General features: G+C 44.8%; 1 protein-coding gene and 1 pseudogene across 9 annotated transcripts in view; both read right to left on the bottom strand.

Annotated features, from left to right (window-relative positions):
• ABCC5 (ATP binding cassette subfamily C member 5) overlaps positions 1-19,916 on the bottom strand; it is a 100,802-nt gene that overhangs the window by 3,949 nt on the left and 76,937 nt on the right. For all 8 annotated transcript variants that reach the window (XM_053564226.1, XM_053564230.1, XM_053564231.1 and 5 more), the window contains 3 exons: positions 18,079-18,268; positions 11,419-11,578; positions 1,086-1,164 (listed from right to left, as the gene is read on the bottom strand). In XM_053564226.1, the coding sequence (XP_053420201.1) occupies positions 1,086-1,164; positions 11,419-11,578; positions 18,079-18,268 (429 nt within the window). The remainder of the gene's footprint in view (positions 1-1,085; positions 1,165-11,418; positions 11,579-18,078; positions 18,269-19,916) is intronic.
• Positions 15,854-17,229, bottom strand: LOC128567213 (keratin, type I cytoskeletal 18-like; annotated as a pseudogene). Its single transcript, XR_008374821.1, has one exon. The product of XR_008374821.1 is annotated as a keratin, type I cytoskeletal 18-like (transcript).

The raw sequence follows: 19,916 nt of genomic DNA, 5'->3' as shown, positions 1-19,916 counted from the left end.
AGATTAAAGGTAAAAACCTACACTAAATATTACAAAACTCTAGGAGCAAAAAAGTTATTCTAAAACAGATGAAAGAATTACTAGCCAAGGACCTGGCTCATCTAGAAAGAAGGTACAGGTGTGATGATCATGTGTCCTAGGACCCCCATTTTCTAGGAAAGTCTCTATTTCAAACATAATATTCTATTAGCTTTATACCATCAATAGCTCAGGAATTCCAATAGGAAAAGGAGTAAGGAAAATTTACTTTTGAAGTCCGAATCTGTAGGCCTAGGGCTGTGGAACTTTTCTCTTTTTTTTTTCTTTTGAGACAGAGCCTCAAGCTGTTGTCCTGGGTAGAGTGCCTTGGCATCATAGCTCACAGCAACCTCCAACTTCTGGGCTCAAGTGATTCTCCTGCCTCTGCCTCCCAAGTAGCTGGGACCACAGGCACCTGCCACAACACCCAGCTATTTTTTGTTAGAGCCATCGTTTGGCTCAGGTGTATGTGGCCGGCACTTTAGCTGCTTGAGCCACAGGCGCCGAGCCCAACTTTTCTCTTTTTAAGCTGCTGAACTTATTCTTCAAATAGATTGAGGAAGCCCAACATAAAAGAGAAAAGCTGAGTTTAGCTAGTTGAATCAGGGCAGAGGATCCTGAGCTTGACTCAGCCCAGGCATGCTGGAGACTAGAGGTACCGAGAGGGCTGTGATCCAGATGTACACTACATATTTTCTGCAGACCTGATAAATAACATCTCTTTTGCGTATATGTGGATGTTTCCAAAGTATGTTATACTGTTATGATTAATAAGACAAAAATTAACTTCAAAGTATCACTGAATTCTAAATTGTCATTAATATCTTATCACAATATGGATAGCACAAGGCCAGTATGACCACAGGTGGTACGGGAGGTGGGGCCAGGAGAGCTCAACTTTTCTAAGTATCTGAAAGGCATGGGAAGCCCACTCTGGAGCCTCCTCCACAGATGTCCCAGACGCTGCAGCCAGAGCAGGGTGGGGATCAGTGACAGCACTGCTGTGTACCCCCAACTCCCCCTGCAATTCCAGCGTTCCCCCCCCCCCATCCCAGCTCTTCACGTACACATTCTTTCATGTGTGTCCTTTCAAGGGCATCCCAAATCTGGTCTTCCGCGTACTGGTTGAAGGGGTCCAAATTTGATCTAGGGAGAAACACAAGAATTTCTTAGTGGTCCAGCATTTAAACAACCAAATTGCAATGCACACGAGAGAAGGGGCACTCAAAACCCTGAAGGTCACAGATGGCTCATTCCCCAACCAGCCAGAGAAGAAGGTTCTGAGAACAGGCTGGGCCTCTCTTTCTTTTCATAAAACTTGATTGAACTTTTATTATCTTTATTTGGTAAATTACACAAGTTAGTTATAGAAATATTTAAAAATACAGATATGCAAAGCACAAATAAAATAAAAACCAGAACATGGATTTAATCACCTCTAATGACACAGCCTAGAAACACTGCTAACGTTTTGGCATACATCCGTCTAGGCTTTTTCTATGCATATGTTAAACTACATCTCTCTCTATATGTACAAACTTAGAAAAACACCCTCTCTTCTTTTTTTTTTTGAGATATAGTCTCACTTTGTCACCCTGGCCATAGCATCACAGCTCACAGCAACCTCAAATTCTTGGGTTCAAGTGATCCTCTTGCCTCAGCTTCCCGAGGAGCTGGGACTATAGATGAACGCCACAATGCCCAGATAGTTTTTTCTATTTTTAGTAGAGACAGGGTCTCACTCTTGCTCAGGCTGGTCCCAAACTCCTGAGCTCGAGCAATCCACTGGCCTCGGCCTCCCAAAGGGCTGGGATTATAAGCGTGAGCCACCAACGCCTGGCCACCACTGCTGCATCTTATTCAGTGCTGTGTCCCAAGCACACTGTCTACTATTTTTTGTGAATGTAGAAGAACCTATTCTTCCCATCTTCGTTTCACTTCTTGATAAGAGGCATTAATAAGTCACAACCTGGCTCAGCACCCATAGCTCAGTGAGTAGGGTGCCAGCCACATACACCAAAGCTGGCAGTTTAGAACCCGGCCTAGGCCTGCTAAATAACAACGACAACTGCAACAAAAAAAAAGCAGGGCGTTGTGGTGGGTGCCTGTAGTCCCAGCTACTTGGGAGGCTGAGGCAGGAGTTAAGCCCAAGAGTTTGAGATTGCTGTGACGCCACAGCACTCTATGGAGGGTGACAAAGTGAGACTTTGTCTCAATAAAAAAAAAAGTCACAACCTGTGTGTTTTCTGTAACAGCCCAGGTGAAGAGCAGAGTAGTGGAAGGAGAGTGTATGCACACGCTGGATGCAAGTAGACTGATCTCAAGTTGTGGCTCTGCCTCTTACATCTGCATGACCTTGGACAAATTACTCTGTCTGCATAATGGGGATATAAGTAGGTTGCTATCAACATTAAGATAGTGTATATCCTGTGTAAGTGTTTGGGCTAATTTCTGCTAATTAATGAAAACACTAGATGAATGGACTGTTTTGAGTTTCCCAAGGAATGAATGGATGCTTTTTAAGAATTAACTATTCAAGGGAGGCACCTGTGGCTCAAGGAGTAGGGCGCCGGTCCCATATGCCGGAGGTGGTAGGTTCAAACCCAGCCCCGGCCAAAAACCAAAAAAAAAAAAAAAAAGAATTAACTATTCAGATATCACTTGCAACAGTTACAATAAAATCTAAGCATCTTACAAAGAAAAAAAAAAGATAGTGTGTACCTACTAAGTAGGTTGCTATCAACATCAAGATAGTGTATATACAGTGCCTGGAAACCAGCACACGGCACATGTGTGCATGGCAGACACTTGGTTCTAAAGCTGCATGGTTTTTCTGTCTCATATTCAAAGTATTTTCTTTCTTTCCTTTTTTTTTTTTTCTGATACAGAATCTCCCTATGTTGCCCCGGGTGGAGTGCCATGGCATCATCATAGTTCACAGCAACCTCCAACTCCTAGGCTCAAGTGATCCTCCTGCCTCAGCCTCCTGGCGTGTACCACTAACTCTTCTATTTTTAGTAGAGACAGGCCTCCCTCTTCCTCAGGCTGTCTCAAACACCTGGCCTCAAGGGATCTTCCTGCCTTGGCCTCCCAGAGTGCCAGGATTACAGGTGTGAGCCCCCGCACCAGCCTCCATGCATTTTCCAAGTGGACACAATAACCACAGGATCCTGGGTACAGGATCTGAAATAGTTCAGATACAGTCCTGTCTGTGAAAGGTCTAGATGGGCAAGACTGACCTCTGTGGGCATACTGTCTAGCAAGAGCACCTTAAAGAAGGAGTCCAATTTGCTGATAATCTTAATCTAATGGTGTTAAGTGCAGACCATGGACTAAGTCAGAGGAGGACTTCATATCCTTCTAATCAAAGAGACAAACTCAGAGATGTTGGAGGCTCCTAATCCTCCTTGCCCCTCTGGAGGCTGTCTTCACATGTGCCCAGACGATGGGATCAGGTGTACTGTTCTCCTTCCAGCTGCCTTTTAGGGAACATCTTCATTGATAACACTAAGAGACTTGGGACAGACTGAAATTGTTCTCTGCCTCAAGTCTGAGAAATCAAAGGTTACCCATGCTTTTGCCTGGTTTATCAAAGACTGCTGGGAGTCCAACAGTTAGCAAGGGGCAAGGTTAGCAAGACAATCTTCTGAGTGACAGTTATCTAGGTGGCATATGCTCATAATCAAGTATTCCTGTGATCTAATACAGACCTACTCATCCTTCGGAGAACCCCTGACCTTTAGGGTCACAACAGGGATCTCACTTTAGAACCTTAACTCTCAGAGCTCTTTAAAAAAATCATTTTAATTATTATTCTATTTACTTACTTAAATAATTTCTTTGAAGCTCTTTATAATAGTCTTTGGAAATCCTTATCAAGCCTCAAAAAGGCAATCTACCACCAGTGGTGGTGGCACCCCACCCCACGGGAAATACCTGCTTTCAAACAGGGGTCTGGTCCTGCCTGGGCTGCCCTGTCTTGGTCTTTACACAGCAGGTCTATGAGACTCTGGGCTAAAGAACTGCCTATGCCCATTACAAGGAGCCAAATCTGCCCTCAGGCTGGGAGAGCTAAAGACAGAGTCAACATGGGGTTTGCTGTGGGCTGTCCTGGACTTTCCTTTGCTCTATGACTCCTACTTAGAGTCAATAGACCCTCTTGAGCTTGAATCTCCTCCGCCTTGGCCTCCAGTCTGCAAGTTACTTCCTGTTGTGCTGCCATGGGCCTAAGTCCCTGTCTTCACAGCCTCAGGCTGCAAGGTTTGGGGTGTCACACTGTTTTGCCTCCTGGGGTCTCCGAGTACTATGGAGTTTCTGCCACTGTGCTCTCTGCCTGTGGAAAATCTATTACCTAAGGCTGGAATTCCCAGCACTAGTAATGTGACAAATTATCACCTGTGGCTCGACACCTCACTTTCTGGACCATTGCTCAAGTCTGTCCTTTCCCTACCTCCTCCTGGCAGAACTGTTTAATTCTAGGTTTTGGATCTTACCTCTTACATCTGAGTCAAGTCCTCTGCACAGAGCAAGACCTCCGTAAATACCTGCTCAAGACTGAAGGAGTCCCTGATGTTGGTTTCCAGAATAGGAATGTGTGGCTAACTCCCTTAGACCCAGCCTAGGAAGTGTTCTTTAACATTGTGGAGTGACACCCAGTAGATGGGCATTCAATATAGGTTGAATTATGTCTCCCAAAAAGATATGTTGAAGTTCTAACCCCCAGTACCTACAAATGTGACTTTATTTGGAAACAGGGTCACTCCAAATATGATTAATTAAAATGAGGTCACACTGGGCTGGACCAAAGTAGGGTGGGCCCCTAATCTACTATGACTGGTCCTCGTAAGGGATGACCACGTGGAGGCAGAGTCACACAGGGAGAATTTCATGGAGGCAAATCTAGAATGATCCATCTATAAGCTAAAGAATGGCATCGATTGCTGCAGATTACTAAAAACTGGAACAGGCAAGCGAGGACCCTCATACAGGTTTAAGAAAGAGCATGGCCCTGCTGACACCTTGTTTTAAGACTTGCGGAATTAAAGAACAAATTTCTGTTGTTTTAAGCCACCCAGTTTGTGGTACTTTGTTATCACATCCTTAGGAAACAAATACATATACTGAGATCATCAGATACCTCTTATCAGACAAACCATAAATACAACAGTCTCCCTTTGTCTATGGGGATACGTTCCAAGGCCGCCAGTAGATGCCTGAAACTTCGAATAGTACCAAACCCTAGATAGACTATGTTTCTTCCTATACATAAACATCCATGATAAAGTTTAATTTATAAATAGATACAGTAAGGGATTAACAATAACAATAAAATACTAGCTAGGACAATTAAGAAGGCCAAGGAGAGTACTTCATAGCTGACTGCAGTGATAACCAGCAACGAGGTACGTAGCACTTTTTCTAGGATGCGTTTGTGAACTTCACTGCCAGACCACAGATAGCAACAGCTCTGATTGGCTATTCCAGAAAAAGAGTTCCAAAATTGCTTTGAAGGGTGGCATTGATGCATAGTTTCCCCTTGAAGGCAACTATAGTGATATTCAGCAATGAGGTATGTAGTACTTTTTCTAGGATGAGTTTGTGAATTAATTGATTGACCTCTTAGAACAATTACAATAATATACTATAATACAAGGTATATGGTGTCTCTAGTATATCACATTTTTGGACTACAGTTGAGCATAGGTAACTGGAAGCACAGAAAGTGAAAGCACAGATAAAGGGGGCCTGCTCACCGAGACTGTCCTATCAGATTTTCTATAGGTGAAGACTCAGCAGATACTGACAGGCTCAACATTCAACCTACCTACGCCCATCACAGCAGCTGAAGATGCCTCAGAAAACTAACAAATGGGTTCCAGATGTGAGAAGATAGTGACATACACCTGTATGTGGTACACATACACACATTTGGGCAAACTAGACTGGTCTCAGTAGGGAGCCCGATCAGGGATAGAAAAAAATACATTCTCATTAGAGAAGCCAGATAGTCTTGGGTGTGACCCAGGATGCAAATGAAAGCAAAGTTATGCTTCTACTGTATCAAGAGTGTTCAGTTAAGTGGATGGATAGAAAAAGTATCTCAACGTGAGGGCAGTTATTATTATTATTATTTTTTTTTGGAGACAGAATCTCACCATGTGCTGTGGCATCACAGCTCACAGCAACCTCAAACTCTTTGGCTTAAGCGATTCTCTTATCTCAATCTCCCAAGTAGCCGGGATTACAGGCACTGCCACAACACCCAGCTATTTTTTTGCTGCAGTTGTCATTGTTGTTTAGCTGGCCTGGGCCGGGTTTGAATCTGCCGCCCTCAGTGTATGTGGCTGGCGCTGTAACTACTGTGCTCCGGGTGCTGAGCTGAGGGCAGTTATTTTTAACCATCAGAACCCCTGGAGTCCTGATGTTGGCCAAAAGTGCATTTGCACCTTTGGTTCTCAGTATTTTATTTATTTATTTATTTATTTTTTTTTTGTAGAGAGAGTCTCACTTTATGGCCCTCGGTAGAGTGCCATGGCCTCACACAGCTCATAGCAACCTCCAACTCCTGGGCTTAAGGCGATTCTCTTGCCTCAGCCTCCCGAGTACCTGGGACTACAGGCACCTGCCACAACGCCCGGCTATTTTTTGGTTGCAGTTTGGCCGGGATCGGGTTTGAACCCGCCACCCTCGGTATATGGGGCCGGCGCCTTACCGACTGAGCCACAGGCGCCGCCCTCAGTATTTTATTTTTAACAACAGCCTAAGCTAGCCTACTGGCCACTCTAAGTGAAGCCAAGACTATCTCCTAGAGAATGAGACTATACAGCAATTTGTTCCTGATACAGGAGACACCGTCCTAAACCATGCGGTCCTGTCAGCTGTACTGTGTGATTCCTTAGCAGCCTCAATCCTCAGAGCAGATTTTGGGACTCACATACCTTCTTCTACCAGGAAGCTAGAGGAAAGCTCAAAATAATTATTTAAAAACATGGGCTGGACCCAAAGCACCTTTGGAGAGAAACATCCTATACTCTAGATGGCATGGCTTTTAGTTTATAAGAGTATGATAAAGAGTATGAAAAGTAGAGAAGATGGGGCGGTACCTGTGGCTCTGTGGGTGGGGCACTGGCCCCATATACCGAGGGTGGAGGGTTCAAACCTGGCACCGGCCAAATGGCAACAAAAAAATAGCCGGGCGTTGTGGCGGGCACCTGCAGTCCCAGCTACTCGGGAAGCTGAGGCAAGAGAATCGCCTAAGCCCAAGAGTTGGAGGTTGCTGTGAGCTGTGTGACGCCACGGCACTCTAACAAGGGTGATATAGTGAGACTCTGTCTCTACAAAAAAAAAGAAAAAGAGAAAAAAGAAGAGTAAATAACTAGAGAGCAGCAGAGATTGAGTTAAAAAGTTTGGGGATGTGGGAAGCAGATGAGAGTTTGAAGATGCTAGGAAAAGTGTCTGAAGGTCAAAACCCTCGAGGAGGCAAGCCTAACTGGGTTTTGAAGAAGATGGAATGTCTCTCAAGGTCATGGTTCATAGAGGTGTTTGTGTGAGTGAGCAGAGCCCAGACTCAGACAGCCCCGGTTCAAATTCTAACTTTGTCACTGGTAGCCGGGTATCTGTAGGCAATTGACTCTCACTTGTTGAGAGTCAATTCAGTTTCTTCACCTATAAAACAGGCATAATAACGGCACATACCTCATGGGGTTTTGAGTATTTGATGAATTAAGACAATTAAATACTGGAAGCACAGTACACAGGACATAGTAAGTCCTCAATAAGCTGAGAAACTATTATTATTGCTGTCTGGATTTTTAGAGCAGCAGTATCTGGCACAGAATGACTTTTCAACACATTGGATGCTACCTAAGGCTCTTTGGACAGTTATTCTAGACTTAGCATTACTTTCTGTTGTATAGTCTAGACATTTTGTGGGATTCCCAAGTCCTGTAGGGACTGAGATGGCCAAAAAAGGAAAAAGGGGATCCCTTAAACAATAGAGTAAGAGACTAAGTTAGAGACAATGGAAGGACCTTGGATGCTAAGAACCTGCTTCAGCAAGTTTGGACCAACTTCCACGCCATCTAGAGTACAAGATATTTCTCTCCAAAGGTGCTTTGGGTCCAGGATGAACCCAAACAGAATGAGTCAGTTGTGGACTCAGCTCTTTCTGCTGTGATTGTGATTTGAGAACTATAGCTATTCCTCCAAAGTAAGAAAATTTGAGATCAAAAGGAGAAAGGGCAACCAAATAGGTAGAAATGAGAACACTGCTTCTTGCTAATGAATGGATGCCCAGCAGAACTGCTCCAGGTGACGAGAAGGCACTCACCAGCCCCAGGGGACCAAGATTCAGAGACCAACTAGAGTGACAGCTGGGAATGGCCAGTCTCACCACCGGCCTAGCCATGCTTCAGACAGTCCTCAGGATAGAAAGCAGGGCATAAGGGCAGAGGCCAGGGCTGGACTTCCTAGGACCTCTGGGGAAAGGGAGAGGAAAGCAAAGTAAAGCCAGGGCTGTGAGAGAGAGGGGCCAGCAAAAATGGTTAAGGCCTGAGTGAGAAGGGGTCTCTTTTCTAAAGGCCAATTACCAGGGTAAAAGGCAGAAAAAACCAACAGGCCACAGAAACATAGGCCTGAGAGCTCAAACCAAGATAGGCAGATGAGGAAGAGCTGGGCTTCAGGTATCAGAGAGGACTAACATTCTGGCTAATCTAGGGAGAGGTGTGGTCCCAAATTACCTGGTCTATGACTTAGAGTATATTTGCAAGCAGAACTCAGAAATTTATATTTGTGACTTTCTGAGTTTGGTTTGGTTTTGGTTTTACTTTGTTTTCCCTCTCAGAGTTCCTTGCAAGCTTTAATTGCTAGCTGGTATCATTGTAGAGATACAGTTTCCAAAGAGACTCCAGGAGACAGCTGAGGAAACTGCTGATCTAGCCTGTTCTTGCCCTGGGAAACTCTTCATAGGCTTTCTGTCTTCTAAGAATAGCAAAGGTACCACAAGCTCAATGTTCTTTGGGATCTGTAAGAAACCATCAGAAGATGAAAGATCTGGGATTTAATTTTTCCTCACTGTCTACAACTGACTGAAAAGCCAAAATTAGAGCTGGCAGGCAATTAAACTGAAATGATTGTCTTGGTTTGCAAAGCTGACTGCCCACATAGCAGTATAAGCTCAGGAACTACAAACTCAGGACACCAGCACACCAACTTCTGAGCTGTCCATAAAGTAGCAAACCTTTCTCTAGGGGTAACAAAATGGTCCCACTTCCAATGAAGTGACAGTTCCATGATGTTCTACAAACACCAGCTGCACATGCCCACAGTCAATTATTAACCACCAATTCCAGAAACCCCCAATTTACAAACCCAAATGCAATGCCATAAAACTTAAAATTAAAACTGAAGCTTCTTTATAGCAGCATTTTCAAAAGAAGTCTAAAGTTTAACGTGCCTCATTTCCTAATTCTCTGATGAAAAAATTTAAGAAATAGTCTTTTGAACAGAGCCAAATATTATAAGGCCAATATTTATTATTATTATTGTTATTATTTTTAGAGACAGAGTCTATTTTATCGCCCTCGGTAGAGTGCCGTGACATCACACAGCTCACAGCAACCTCCCAGCTCCTGGGCTTAGGTGATTCTCTTGCCTCAGCTTCCCGAGTAGCTGGGATTACAGGCACCTGCCACAACGCCCGGCTATTTTTCTGTTGCAGTTTGGCTGGGGCCGGGTTCAAACCCGCCACCCTTAGTATATGGGGCCGATGACCTACTCACTGAGCAACAGGTGCCGCCCAGGTCAATATTTTTTCAAAAGTGTTCCTGCAGCAAACAGATTTATGGGAAGAGCAGATTTGGCAACACTTTCTAATTTCTTAATTTTAGACTTACATCTTTAATAAATTCTAATTCTTTTCTGATGTCACTTGTTTGACCTTGTTACCTCAGTACTCAAAGGGAATGACTTATTATCATCAACAGATCCAAGTACATGCTGTCCAAATTCAACTAGACAGATGCCAAAATAAACACACCCAAGAGTGTTGGCTCTACATGAACACAGGTGAGAATTCAGTTTATTTACTGTTATGGACTAAAATGTGTACTCCCCAAATTCATGTACTGAAACCCTGTTGCGATGGCATTTGGAGGTGGGGCCTTACGGAGGTTAGAGGAGGCAATGAGGGTGGGGCCCACTAATGGAAGTAATGCCTTTATAAGGAGAGACCAGAGCCCTCTTTCTCTTCTCTATCTACATGCATGGACTAAGGTAAAGCCGTGTGAGGACATGACAAGGTGGTGTCTGCCAACCAGAAAGAGGGCAGACAACCATTGTGGAGTCCTCAGCTTCCAGAACCGTAAGAAATAAATCTATGTTGTTTTATGATATTTTACTATACACAGCAGCCTGAGAAGACTAAGATATCCATCAAACCTTTTTCAATAAATGATTTCAAATGCCATTTTCCAAAGAAGATGGAGGACCTAGTTTTAAAGTCTGACTGTTGCCTGTGGTTATGTGAAATTAAGTTGAGACCAACTTTTCTTAAAACTGCTAACAATTAAAGCGAAAATAACAATAAAACTTTTAGAATGACTTAAAAAAAAACAAAAACAAATACCAATCTAGGTCAACTATAAAGTTGTTTTTATTTCCAAAGAGTTTAAATAGAAACGGACACAAAATATGGAAATCCATTGTTTTTAGGAAGCAGAAGCTTAAGGCCAAAGGTAGGATCAAGTATAGGAAAGGTAACAAAAATAAACAGACTTCCTTCTTAGCTACTATATTAACAAGGCACAAAGAGGAATTTTATCTTTGTTATCACTGGCGGATTTCAGCAACAAACATTCCAGGACAAGTATCGAAGGTGGTGGAAGATACTGGACAATGAAAGGACAATGAAAACACCTGAGTAATAGCCTGTCTGGAAGCCATCGCCACCACTTTGGCTGTCAGCCTACCCAGGACAGATGAGAGAACGGAGCAGGGGGCAGGGGGAGGAGGATGGTGATGAGGCTGATGAAGGCATTTACCATTTACAGGATGCGTACCTTCTTACAGGCTCTGTACACGTACAATTTCATTCAATCTTCACAACAACAGGGCTTTAAAATATCCCCCTTTTATGGATGAGGAAACAGACGCGGGAGTGGGTAACTGTCAAAGCCACTGCACAGAGCTCTGATCCCAAACCGCTCTGACCTCTTTGCCACCATGCTGCAGGCCTCCCTGCCCCACTTTGTTAACAAAGTGGCCTGCTCAGTGAGCCACTTCACACTTCTGCAACAGGAAGCACACGGTCCAGGGAAAAGATGTCAGCCCTGCGTGCGGGTTCCAGCATCACCTGGTCCACCGTGCCTGCCGGGCCTCTAGGTGAAGTGCTCACGTGCTCACCTGACAGTGCCACTGAACAGCACTGGCTCTTGGGGAATGATAGAGAGTTTGCTTCGGAGGTCAGCAAGGCCAATGTCACTGATTCTCACTCCGTCAATCTTGATGCAGCCTCCAGATAACTCCACCAGACGAAAGAGGGCCATCCCCAGAGAGGACTTCCCTGATGAGTCAGAAGAGAGGCAGAAAAGCAGCTCTATTAGCAAATTCTGTGATGACAAAACTAGTTTATCTTCATGGCAAACTCATCTATTTTTCTATTTCTATTCAGTCATTACTTCAACCAATTAACTGAGATAATGTATAAAATAATGGAAATAGAAAATAGCAATTAACTTTCCTAGGCTACCAAGCAGATAGCTTCAAATCATATAACTTCAGGCTGAGGACTATTCTATTTTTCTAAGAGTAAAATGGAAAAATGCTTCCTGTCACCTTATGAGCAGGTACATAGGTTCTGATGCTTCTTAGGTAAAGTCAGGAGGAGACCTTCTAAACAACATGTCTTCCCTCTCTTTGTGCCATTATCAGAGCTGAGAGAGACTAAGTCCTCCCAGTTACCATGGCAGCAGCTGGGGAACAGAAGTTCCAGGGACACACACGCAAGGGAAGGAGGCTTTGCCTTGTGTCAATGACCCTATCACAGTATCATGACAGCAGAGTATAGCCGAGAAGCAGGTTTGAGGCGGAAAATGAAGAGTTCAGTATTAAAGAGATCAGCAGTATAGGTTTTTTTTGTTTTTAAATTTTTTTTTGAGACAGAGTTTCCCTGTTGCCCAGACTAGAGTACCATGGCTTCAGCCTGGCTCACAGTAACCTCAAACTTCTGGACTCAAGTGATTCTCCTGCCTCAGCCACAATGTCCAGCTAGTTTTTCTGTTTTTAGTAGAGACAAGGTCTCGTTCTTGCTCAGGCTGGTCTCAAACTCCTGAGCTGAAGCAATACACCTGCCTCGGCCTCCCAGAGTGCTCGGATTACAAGTGTGAGCCACTGTGCCCCATCCAGTACAGGTTTTCTTAATTGAATCTTCATCTGAAAAGTTATATAAGGAATACAAGATGACAACATCGATCTCCCAGGATCTTGTTACTATTAATTTTTGATACATTTCCTTTCAGTCTTTTCCTCAGAGTTGAGATCATAACAGAGCTACAATGCTATAATTGCTTTTTCACTTAATGTTGTATAACATTATGTTTTCACTTCATTATGTTTTCATCATATGGAGGTATTCTTACTTGTTTGATCAGTCCTCTAATGTCAGACATTTAGTTTATTTTTTAATTTTGAGACTCTGGGTAGCGTGCTGTGGCATCGTCATAGCTCACAGCAACCTCAAACTCCTGGGCTCAAATGATCCTCTTGTCTCAGCCTCTTGAGTAGCTGGGACTATATCATCATAGCTCACAGCAACCTCAAACAATCCTCTTGTCTCAACCTCCTGAGTAGCTGGGACTATAGGCGTCCACCACAACACCCAGCTAGTTTTTCTATTTTTACTAGAGATGGGGTCTCACTCTTACTCAGGCTGGCCTGGAGTTCCTGACCTCAAGCAACCCACTTGCCTCAGCTTCCCAGAGTGCTAGGATTATAGGCATGAACTACTGTGCCATGCCCAAACATTTAGTTTATCTACAACTTCTTATAACAATGTGGTGGTATGTATCTTAGGGCTGAAACTTTACTCCTACCTCAGATGACTTCCCTGGGAAAAATTCTCAGAACTGAAATTACAGTGTCAAAGGATACAAACATTTAAAAGGCTCTCTCTTTATAGCATCAACAACAACAACAACAACAACAACAAAGAGCTTGTCCATAGTTCTATCTTTCTGCAACTTGGAGCCATGGTTTAGATCGGGGGCTCCAGGGGATTAGCTGCTGAACCACTGTCCTTTGGCTGGACCCCTAGTTCCTGACCCTTCTACCTTCTCCTGCTTCCGTGTTCTGAAAGACCTATCCTGAGAGCCTCAATGAGGTCACCATGACTCAGTTTCTGCAGTAGCACTGAGGGTACAAATAGCCTGATTTATCCCCAGTGTCTGCAGTCACAACCTCGCTGTTGGAATTTGTCCACTAGGCATACCCCTGTCAACTACCTAATGGTAGTTACAACCTGAAAACCACCCATCTTCCTAATGCGATAATCCTCACACCCATCTACCAGAAACAAGTAGAGAAACCTAGAGAAACCTCATCTTTTCTGTAGCAGGACAGTTTTTCTCCTAGAAATGAATGACTCTACTCAGGATTGGAAGACTTGGCTACTGTCCCCTTACACAGATGTAAGGAGGGGAGAGAGACACTCTCCTAGGACCCAGGCAGTGATTTGTTTTAATATGGGTATCTATGCTAAGGAAGCATGGTGTGCGAATCAGTGGAAAGGCTGTTTCATTTCAATAAACTGCCTAGGCTGTAAGACTTTACAGTTCTCTGAACCTAGACTACCTTTGCACTGATGGAATGTGCTGGAAAGAAGGGTAACAAAGCCCTCGTACTGGTGTCATAAAATCTGAAAGCAGCCATGTTAGGATTAAAGTTTAGACTTTGTAAATCAGACAATTTATCATTTTTTTTGTTTCCTGGTTTATTTTTCTTCTGTATCTTAATGACACCTTGGTACTAATTTCAGTCTGTTTTATCTGTGTTAAAGAAAAACCACAGGAAAGGAGATCACTCAGCTTTCAAGAGAGTAGGGTAGCCCACTGATTATGAACAGAGAGGACTCCAGGGAAAATGAAACAGGCATTTTGGGACAGACCTTCCCACTGCCTGTGGCTCAGTGGGTAGGGCGCCGGCCACATGTACTGAGGGCGGCGGGTTCAAACCTAGCCCTGGCCAAATGGCAACAAAAAAAATAGCCAGGCGTTATGGTGGGTGCCTGTAATCCTAGCTACTCAGGAGGCTGAGGCAAGAGAATCACCTAAGCCCAGGAGCTGGAGGTTGCTGTAAGCTGTGTGAGGCCACGGCACTCTACCGAGGGCAATAAAAAGTGAGACTCTGTCTCTACCAAAAAAAAAAAAAAAAAGACAAAAGACTTTTTTGTTATAGTTACTGGCAAGAAAAAAGAAAAAAAGCTACAAGACGGCACCTGTGGCTCAGAGATACGTAGGGTGCCGGCCACATATACCGAGGGTGGTGTATTCAAACCCGGCCCTGGCCAAACTGCAACAAAAAAAAAATAGCCAGGTGTTGTGGCAGGCACCTGTAGTCCCAGCTACTAGGGAGGCTGAGGCAAGAGAATGGCCTAAGCCCAAGAGCTGGAGGTTGCTGTGAGCTGTGATGCCACGGTACTCTACCGAGGGCAATAAAGTGAGACTCTGTCTCTAAAAAAAAAAAGCTATAGGAGTTTTGATACCAAGGAAGCCTGGAGCCCAGAAAGCTAATGCTAACTGAACCAAAGGGACCTCTTAGATGAGGATAATAGGCTAGTAAAAGAAGACAGGCCTCAGTCTCTGAAATATTATTAAAGAAAGAGGGAAAGAAATAAATTACTCAAGTCCTGACTTTAGACATCCAAGGGGTATATAGCGACACATTTCTAAGAATAAGAGGGAAGCAAAACGCCTAAAATTAAGGCCAATTGTCTATTTTCTCTCTCTCTTTTTTTTTTTGTTAGAGTGTTACTCTGTCACCTTGGGTAGAGTACAATGGCATCCCTATAGCTCACTACAACCTCAAACTCCTGGGTTCAAGCGATTCTTTTGCCTCAGCCTCAGCAGCTGGGACTACAGGTGCCCACCACCACACCCAGATAATAATTTCTATTTTTGGTAGAGGTGGGGCCTTGCTCTTGCTCAGGGTGGTCTCAAACTCCTAAGATCAAGCAATCCACCCATCTTGGCCTCCCAGTGTGCTGGGATTATAGGTGTGAGCCACCATGCCTGGCCTCCCAGAGTGCTGGGATTACAGGTGTGAGCCACCATGCCTGGCCTCCCAGAGTGCTGGGATTATAGATGTGAGCCACCAGGACCAGCCTCCCAGTGTGCTGGGATTACAGGTGTGAGCCGCTATGCCCAGCCTCCCAGAGTGCTGGGATTACAGGTGTGAGCCACCATGTCCGGCCTCTCAGTGTGCTGGGATTATAGATGTGAGCCACCAGGACCAGCCTCCCAGTGTGCTGGGATTACAGGTGTGAGCTGCCATGCCCGGCCTCCCAGAGTGCTGGGATTACAGGTGTGAGCCGCCATGCCCGGCCTCCCAGTGTGCTGGGATTATAGATGTGAGCCACCAGGACCAGCCTCCCAGTGTGCTGGGATTACAGGTGTGAGCCGCCATGCCTGGCCTCTGTTTCTTTACAACTGATGTCAGAAAAAAAAAAAATAATTTCCGTTCTCCAAAGGAGGCAGCTTCTAATATGAGGCTAACCTGGTAATATATCACAAAATCCTTAAAATTCTTTATATATTTTAATTTCTTTTTTTTTTTTTTTTTCCAGTGACCTCTGAACTCTTTATTGGCATAAGGGCACGCTGCTGTACTGCCTCAGTGTCTCAGAACTTTGGTGTCATTGGTCTCAGACACCACTTTGCCGTCCACTATCCTGCGGGTGGTGGTCTTTTGGATGGTTTGCATGGAGTTGCTGCTGTCCAGGGCATCACCAAGGTTGAAGTCCTCCTCGTCTTCCAGCAGGCGGCGGTAGGTGGCGATCTCAGCCTCTAGCTTGACCTTGATGTTCAGCAGTGCCTCATACTCCTGGGCCTGGCGCTGCCCCTCTGCCCGGGTCTGTGCCAGCTCTGACTCCAAATGCAGCAGGACCCCATTGAGTTGCTCCATCTGCAAGGCATAGCGGGCCTCCACCTCCCTCAGGCTGTCCTCCAACCTGGACTTCTGATTTCTCATAGAGTCCAATTCGATCTCCAAGGACTGGACTGTACGCGTCAGCTCTGTGAGCATTGTCTTAGCAGCTCCGACCTCAGCAAACTGTGAGGTGACCACTGAGGTGCTCTCCTCAATCTGGTGGGACCAGGTCTTGGCCAGCTCTTCTTGGTTCTTCCGAGCCAGCTCGTCATACTGGGCCCGCATGTCTGCCATGATCTTGCTCAGGTCCTCGGATTTGGGAGCATCTACTTCCACAGTCAACCCAGAGCTGGCAATCTGGGCTAGTAGGACTTTTACTTCCTCCTCGTGGTTCTTCTTCATGAAGAGCAGCTCCTCCTTGAGAGCCTCGATCTCTGACTCCAGCTGCAGTCGAGTGATATTGGTGTCATCAATGACCTTGCGGAGCCCATGGATGTCGCTCTCCACAGACTGGCGCATGGCCAGTTCTGTCTCATACTTGACTCTAAAGTCATCAGCAGCAAGACGGGCATTGTCAATCTGCAGAACGATGCGGGCATTGTCCACAGAATTCGCAAAGATCTGAGCCCTCAGGTCCTCGATGGTCTTGAAGTAATGCGCCCAGTCTCTGACCGGGGGCCCCTTCTTCTCCAGGTGTTCCCGGATTTTGCTCTCCAGCCTCCGATTATCGATCTCCAGGTTCCTCACTCTGTCCAGGTAGGAGGCCAGGCGGTCGTTCAGTTCTTGCATGGTCTCCTTCTCGGTCTGGATGCCCCCTATTCCTGCTAGACCCCAGCCATCCCCGTGGCCAGGCCCCCGGACCCCCAGCCGCCCCGGAAGCTGGTGGAGCGGGACACGGAGATCCGGGAGCCCGAGCCCCCGGCGCCTGCATAGACGCTGGCTGCGCTGCTGGCAGGCCGCACACTGTAGCTGGGCGCCTGGACTGAGCCCAGGGACCGGTAATTGCTGGAGAAAGTGGTGGAACGAGTAGTGAAGGACATGATGTCTGAAGAGGAGAGAACAAAACTCGGGCGAGCTGGGCTATATATTTTAATTTCTTAGGAATGTTCACTGCAGTTCTATTCCTAAGTGTGAAAAATTAATCTCAATTCCCTACCAACTGATTAAATATAAATTACATACATCTATAAAATAGAATTTTGTATTATGCTACACAGCAATTGTCCACTGACACAGGAAACTACTAATAGTTTTAAAAGGTGGTCACAAAACAGCATGTGTAAAATGCCATTTTTGTAAACACATGTGTTAAGAGAAAAAGCATCACAAGATATCCACCAAACTTTTTTTCTTTTTTGAGACAGAGTCTCATTGTGTCGCCCTCAGTAGACTGCTGTGGCATCATAACTCACAGCAACCTCAAACTCTTGGGCTCAAGTGATTCTCTTGCCTCAGTCTCCCAAGTAGCTGGGACTACAGGTACCCTCCACAACGCCTGGCTATTTTTTTGTTGCAGTTGTTTAGTTGGCCCAGGCTGGGTTCGAACCCGCCATGCTCGGTGTATGTGGCTGGCGCAGTAACCACTGTACTAAGGGTGCCAGGCCATACCCACCAAATGTTACTGGTGTTTATCTCTGGCAGATGGAGCTCTGGGTGCTCCCTGCCTTGGCTCTTTATTATGTGTTCCAAGAGTTCTGCACTGAGAACTGATAACATTTATGATTGGAGAAAGCACTAAATGTCATCAAGACAGGGTAAAAAATAAACCTAGAAAATTAGTTTCAGAGACGCCTGAGATACCAAACACTTATCTAAAAGGGATCAAGTTTGAAGGGTGGAAAGTGATATTCCATGAATTGTTGAATCCTCTGAGAAAACTTCAGGCTCAAAGGTTTCTCTAGAAAGGGCTGTGCACCTCCTTACCTGATCCTGTCCGCCCCACAATGCCAATCTTCTCCTTAGGTTTGATGGTGAAGGACACTTTCTTCAGGACCAGAGGGAGGTTTTCTCGGTACCTCATTTCTGCATTCTCAAAGGTCACCTCCCCTTCCTGAGGCCAGTCAGGGGAAGGAGCCTTGTTTTTAATCCTGGCGGGTGCTTCCAAGGAGAGTGTCTGGGGAGACAAGTTCAGAGCTGGTTCAGACTGACTATAGGTTCTTGGGGAGCTACAAGTCTTTGTCCCAGAAAAGTAAAACCAGGATAAACAGCATGGTAGTCAGAGAGAGGTAGCTGCCATTCTTGCTAGTAAATGCTTATCATCGCTAAGTGAGACAGAGCACAAAGGCTATTAGCAGCAGCTTGGGGAGTGCAGTAATTTCCAAATTACCTTCTGCCTTAGGAACTGTTCCACAAACATGCCTCAGGGGCTAAGGGAGAACCTAAGTGGAGGCATGAGGCCACCCACCCCTCTTCAACCTGGGCAGCTTTACTGGAATTCCTTGAAAATAGTCCACTTCAAATAGGAATCTACCATTTGATTACCACTGGTCTAACCCTGAAGGAAGGAAACCAGTATTTATGGAACATCTGATCAGATCCTGGCATTGTGACATATCTCGGCCAGTCCAGGAGACACAGACTATAACGGCAGCTTTGGCACTAACGGCTGTGTGACCCAGACATGTCATCTGTCTCTGGGTCTTAAGTTTCTTATCTGTAAATTGTAGGGATTAGATTAGATGATCTTGGAAATCCACTCCAGCTTTAAAATGCTGTGGTAATGGCATTAGGTAATTTTTGTCACCAATAATAACACCTCACAATGTTTTTAAACTGTATGGCACTGTACTTGAATGTTTGTTTATAGCAGCTCAATTCACAACTGCGAAGATGTGGAAACAACTCAGTGCCCATCAACTAATGAATGGATTAATAAACCGAGATGTATGTATACCATGTAATACTATTCAGACATAAAAAAAACATGGCTGTATCTTTTGTGGATAGATTTGGAGAACATTCTCCTAAGTAAAGATCGAAAGAATGGAAAAGCAAGCATCCCAGGTACCCATAGTATGTTGAAAATAGTAGGTCAATAACTATAGGCCCACATAAGAGAATGAGAATTAAATTCAAGAAGGGGTGGGAGGTTGCTAAATTCCCACCTAACAGGTACAATGTAGGGGCATATGGCACACTTCCTCCATGAAGGACTCAACAGCAATGTGAACTTTACCTTACAAATGCAAACAATATAACCTAACTGTATGCATCTTCATATTAATCTAAGATGAAAAACAAAAAGAACTTTATGGCAATTAGCCAGAGTGCATAGCCTCAGGGAAGTTAGGGCCCAAAGCTGCAGTGGTCCAGGGACTGGAGCCTGAAGTTTAAAATTCCAAGGTGAAAGGCCTCTATGCTGGGACAGGTAGCCCTCAGTAATGTGACTGGTTTGAGCAGGGTCCACACTGTACCAGCACTTGACCATAATTCTGACCTGTCCAGCATCAGATTCCTACCAACGGGAACATTAACTCAAAACACTACACACCCATATGTGCACACACATATTGTCCACAGACCAGAACACTGGGCAGAAAGGCTAATATCAAAACAAGAAGAACAGCTATTACCAGATCCATTAGGTAGCTACCTGTCATTTTTTTCTAACAGTCATTTGTAAGTTTAAGAAATATTGTATAACTAATGAGGTTCATTGTCATCACAAATCAGTGAAGCATGTCTCAGTTAGAAAATGCAGTTTACATACACTCTGTTCTCAAATGAAAGAGTAATTTTTCAAAACTATGTTTCTAAGTCAA

This window comes from Nycticebus coucang, chromosome 16 (assembly GCF_027406575.1).
Source record: "Nycticebus coucang isolate mNycCou1 chromosome 16, mNycCou1.pri, whole genome shotgun sequence".
NCBI lineage: Eukaryota > Metazoa > Chordata > Mammalia > Primates > Lorisidae > Nycticebus > Nycticebus coucang.
Note: the sequence above shows the minus strand (reverse complement) of the source record. Positions and strands in the feature narration are given on the sequence as shown.